Source organism: Limulus polyphemus, unplaced genomic scaffold (assembly GCF_000517525.1).
Source record: "Limulus polyphemus unplaced genomic scaffold, Limulus_polyphemus-2.1.2 Scaffold271, whole genome shotgun sequence".
NCBI lineage: Eukaryota > Metazoa > Arthropoda > Merostomata > Xiphosura > Limulidae > Limulus > Limulus polyphemus.
In genome coordinates, this window is record NW_013665881.1 from 647,863 (window position 1) to 653,516 (window position 5,654).

General features: G+C 30.4%; 1 protein-coding gene across 1 annotated transcript in view; it reads left to right on the forward strand.

The window, feature by feature from the left end:
- Window positions 1-5,654, forward strand: part of LOC106456913 (conserved oligomeric Golgi complex subunit 8-like) — a 34,419-nt gene that overhangs the window by 10,431 nt on the left and 18,334 nt on the right. Inside the window, exons 3-5 of the mRNA XM_013916292.2 lie at window positions 537-661; window positions 1,333-1,436; window positions 3,237-3,408. Coding sequence (XP_013771746.1) covers window positions 537-661; window positions 1,333-1,436; window positions 3,237-3,408 — 401 coding nt within the window. The remainder of the gene's footprint in view (window positions 1-536; window positions 662-1,332; window positions 1,437-3,236; window positions 3,409-5,654) is intronic.

A 5,654-nucleotide genomic window follows, 5' to 3' on the forward strand; every position in this document is an offset into this window, starting at 1 on the left:
GGTAAAACTTGAAAGTGCATTTTTGAGACAAAGGACTTATGCATAAGGGGAAGAGTTGACGTAGAGGGTATACTGGGATCTGAGGAAGTATTGAGATCACAAAGAAGTCCTCCCCTTAATGTTGGCTTTTTTTTACACGTTTGATCCAGCCATAAACTCAGGAAGGAGAACCACAGCCTGGAAATTCCAGAGCTGTTGAATAGGCTTTACCCCTGAACATTACCCTTGACTCACAGGAGGCATGAATGACTTAGGGTGAGTAAAGTGTCTTATGTGCTGGTAGTGCTGAGACAAAGTGGGAGAGATCCTTTTAGGTCAAATTTCCAAAGAGGTTCAAAAAGCTCCCAAGATTCTACCTGAATGATTATTTAAGAGATAAAACTGTTCTTACAGTGTTTTAATTAAATGTGGGCCTTCATTAGACTCAATGTATTTATTCAATATATTTGTAATCAAGTTTAAGAAATAGCATGCATGTTTGAAACAAGATAAGTCAGTTGCAGGTTTAGATATAATATAAATATTTTATCAACTAGCTCAAGAACCAGAATGTCTTGCTGAAGAAAAAGCAGCTGTTTTGGAACAAACACAAGATTTGGCTTCAGAAAATTACAAGACATTTATTCAGACAGCTGAATGTTCCCATCAAATATTCCGAGATGCAAGTTTAATTCTGTTACTATTCTTTCTATATTTTGTAATTCATATTGAATTGTATTTTTAATCTCTAATTTCCGAGAGGAGTTTCAAAGGATTTTTTATTAATTAAATGTGAAGTTTTGGAAATAATGAATGGAATCCAATAGTTTTATTTTTAAAAGAAACTGTTTTTGATATAATTTTTTTGAGTCATGTAAATTGTTTTCATTCAGGTTTTTTTTTATTTTCAATTAAATATATAGTTATATAATGCCAATGAACAAAATTTAAATGGATGTCATTTGCCTTTCTCATATAATACAATGTCACTTGTTCATCCCCCACTGGGTCAGCGTTAAGTTTAAGAACTTACACTGCTCAAATCTGGGGATTGATTTCTCGTGTTTTACAGAGTAAAGTTAACGTATATTGTGGCTTTTCACTAAAACAAACCAACAAACACGTCTTAGAGGTAAATCTGTAAGAACTAGGTTCAACTAGTAAAGCTCAAATGAACTGGATAATATTATCTAAGTTTTTAGGAAACATGGTTCAGTCTGTTTTAGCTCTCTTAACTCTAATAATTAACATTGTCTGTTCAAAGTAATTGATGCTCATTTCACCATTTTTCATCAGAAATTAACTACATATATCATCTATTCAGGAAAAGTGATTAATCATATTTTTTTCCAGTTCAATATAGTAGAGGAGAAACTAGTTTTGTTACTGGATAAGCTACCTAATTTTGCAGCAAAATGTCAGTTCTTCAAGGAAGAATCTGAACAGATCAACTTAAGGTGAGAAAATCTTAATTTTACATAGATACAAAACAATTTTATTATAGCAGCCTTTTTTTATATGCATATTTACTTTATTTTTCTTATAATTTTACAATTAGAGTCGAAACTATGCAGTCATCACAGAAGAGATGATAAAATGTACTAACTTTTATATGAATTTAATTCTAATTGCCATGAACTTGGTTAAAAGGGGCTTTAGTTTAGCCTCATATTAGCTCTGAGTGAAAGTTGAAATCCTGTATAGAATTAGTACACTTTTAAAGATAATTAATTTATATAATTTAAACTGTGAAAACAACAAAAAACATATATTAAAGGTATCCAGGTGGTCATTAACTTGGAAATTCCAAGGAATTTGAAAAAAGGTATTAAAAAAATCATAGCAAATTTTGTCTATAATATCCTGACTATGTTTTAAAAAAAGGGTTAGATTCATGTAAAATAGAGAATCAGGACATCTTATGTAAACCACAAGGTATGTTTACCAGAAAACTATTAAAACTTTTACATAAAGAAAGTGACCAATAGTTGTAGAAATTAATTTTGAAATAACTATTTTTAATACCTTTGACAAAAACGTTTAAGATTTTAATGATTCAAGGTTATCTAGCGGCCTACAAAGTCCTTTTTGTACGTATTTGGGAAGACCTCCAGAAAGTCTGAAAAAGCTAAAGGTTCTTGAAAAATTCCTTACATTTTGTAATATCCAAAAATGTAATAAATTCTATTCTTTTGAATTGTAGATAACTTGTGAAAAAAAATCAGATAACATTTTAAGATACAAAGAAATAAATTATTTAAGCAGAGAAGAAAAGAAAGCAAATGTGTACAATTTCAAAGCAAAAGAACATCAAAAGGAATTTGAAAAATTTAGTTTGGAAAATAAAGAATTGAGATGCTGCTTAAATTATCAAAATGAAGACAGTACTTTATTCATTTACTGATGAGTAATGCAATAGATAGGCATAGCAAAAGTGCACACTTTCACAGCAAAGGAACATCAAAAGTAAATGAAAAAAATCTAGTTTGTGAAACATAGGATATAGAAACGCTTCTTAAAGCATGAAAAGAAAAAGTAACTAGTTAGAACAGTGTTTTTAAATTGAATAGACTTACTCTGAAGTACTAAAAGCCTTTCCTTATTGGACTTGTTCTCACTCTGTCAACAGTCATATGACTTTAAGTTCTGAATGTCATTGAGAAAATTGCAGAACATGTGTCAAGTAACCCAGAGTTCTTCACTAATACCACCTTCCACATAGTTCTTTGTAAATGTGTCTGAAGAATGTCTCATGATAACATCAAAGCTAGATATACAATTACTAAATCCTGATCTTGGATATTCCTCAGAATTAGTTTACTATCTGCATTATCTGTTAACATTCATAGAATCTGTTCTCAAGTGATGTAAAAAATGCAATTAACTTGTACTCTAATAATTTTGATGAGTAATTTGTGAATAAAAAAAATCTTCTGTGTTTACATAAATAGCATTCAAGTTAGAGCCATGCTTGGAAAATTGTAAATCAATTTATGTGTTGCATAAAAAAAATTTTAATACCTACAATATGTCTTTGTTACTTTCAAAATATGTTGAAATAAATAAATAATTCGCTATATATAGGGCATGTAATTTTATTAACTTTACTCGTAGCAAATTTCCTTGAAACAGTTATTTGTAAATACAAAGGATTTTGTAGTGAGTATAAAAGTTTGATATTATTAAGATGAATTTCCAGTATAGATATATTTTTGTCCAATTTTTCATAATTGATATTTCTCTGGTTATATTTTTAGAAGGCACCAAGCATCACAAACTTTGTCTAAGTACACCCAACTACTTGATATCCTGGAAATTCCTCAGGTTATGGACACTTGTGTTAGAAACGATTATTGTGAAGATGCTCTTGAGCTAGCTGCTTACGTACGAAGACTGGAGAAGAAATATTCATCAATTCCTCTGGTTGCTGTTAGTACTATATATACATTATTTGGAACAACAAGTATCCAGATATAAATTTAAAGAATATTTCAAGTGATCTCCTGTAAATGGCTATATTTGCACACTTATAAAACCATAAAATAATCTCAATTGCAACGCATAGAAAAAAAGATGAATAAGTTTATGAAATACCTGTTTGAAATGTAAAGAATGTCCATCACTTTCCTCATCCTTATTATTTTTAATGGAATTATATGAACATTGTACTAAAATCAATTGTGACCAAGAAAACATGGCCAAAACACAGTGATTGCTATCTTACATTTGTTGTTTTTGTAAATATGAAAATCAGTTTTGTAGGCTAATTTGTAGCTTTGGTGCTACACTTTACTTTGTTGATTAGCTTGTGTTGTTGATTTGAAGCATTTTTTTTTTTAAATCTAATCCACAAAAGAAAAAGACATATGATAGGGATGAATACATTTGTAGCTTGATGATAAGTGTCGTAATGTGTCTTGAACATCAGAACTGTAGGCTAAGCCTTTTTTCTGAGCTTATGATTGCCAAAAACACTAAAACGATTTAGAGTACAAGATAAGCAAAAAGTATTGAAGTGCAAAAATGCTGAACACTTGCTATCACACACACATCTAAAACTCTACTAAAGTTTTGTGCAAATTGTTTTGGTGATAGCACATGGTATGATGTGGGACTGAGACTGACATCCTGTGTGTATTAAAGTGAAATTTTTTAATGTGTTTGTAAGCAACTTGTGGTATGTTCTGTGGAATTCAGGGCATGGTCTAGTGTACCAGATCTCGAATCTGAGGGTCCATGGTTTGCATCCCATACTGCACACTTTGAGGCCATAGATTATTATAAGAGTGATGGTCAAATTCTATTATTTTAAGTACAGTAATACTTAATAGTAGGGATCAACAAGGATTCCAAATAATTCGATTGCCAAAAAAAACGACCATTCAGAGTATTGGTAATAATATATTATTTGCATATATACTAATAATGTGCTAAAAAGCTCACTACCATTGGCGGTATAACAATTTAAAAATTTCTAAAAGGGCAACTTTTTTGTTTATTGTCTACCTACCTGATCACATCAGTGGGGCTAGTGCCTAGACAGCTCAGACTATTGCTACAATATTTCTCCAACTTACTTGACTGGTCTATGGGTATCCACTTTTGATATTCCAATAAAAATCCATACATATATGTATATACTTACGCACATGCACAGGTATAATATAAATGGTAAACATATCATGCACATACTTAAATATCTTTTCAACCCAGTTCAACTGAACAGATGGCACTACATATAGATGGATAAACATGCAACAGTTTCTGAAGGTAAAGTATTTGCTTTAGATGGGTATAACATAAACAGTAAACAAACAAGAGTATTCAAAAATTATTAATTTTAAAATGAAGTAGTGATCCTGCTTTGAAAAGTAATGAAACAAGAATTAAAACCACAATCACAAATTTATCAAATTTAATTCCTACTTTGACACCTTTATACACATATCTGTAGGCCAAAGTAAGGATTAAATTTTGTACATTTGTGATTGTGGTTTTAATTGTAAAAGTTATAGCTATCAGGGATATGGATATACTGAAAATTTATAGATTTTATGTCCATAAAATGGACATATAAGAACTGAACAAATAAGTAGGGAAAAAAATTAGATTTTAATGGAAAGTAGGGATCGTTGGTTATTCTTATAAAAAGTATCCAAAACAAAGTAAATGGTGCAATACAAAGTACACTAGTGATACTAGTTGGATAAATTGTAAAACTATTTTCAATCCCTACTTTGGTTGGATTATGATCTGGATAGCTAAATTTGCCAACTGAAGTAAGGATTGAAAATCATTTTAAAATCTATCCAACTAGTATAACTTTAATTTTTTTTCCTATTTATTTGATTAGAGTAACTCATTAATTGACAATGAGTGCTTTAGACCATCTGCCTTCCCTGTAGTCTCTCAAAATTTTGTATGGTAGGTGTAGATAACCCTTATGAATTTCTCTGTAAACATTTAAAACAAACAAGCTGTAATTCAAATTCGATGACGAGGAACCCAATTTGAGACTAATAATGGCTGGAGACGGCTTGAATGGGTAATGAAGAAAAAACTTTAATATAAGTTCAACATAACAGCAAATGTACAACGTATAATGTACCTGATGATGACAAAACCTTGTCGAAACGTTGTACATTTGCTGTTATGTTGAACTTATATTAAAGTTT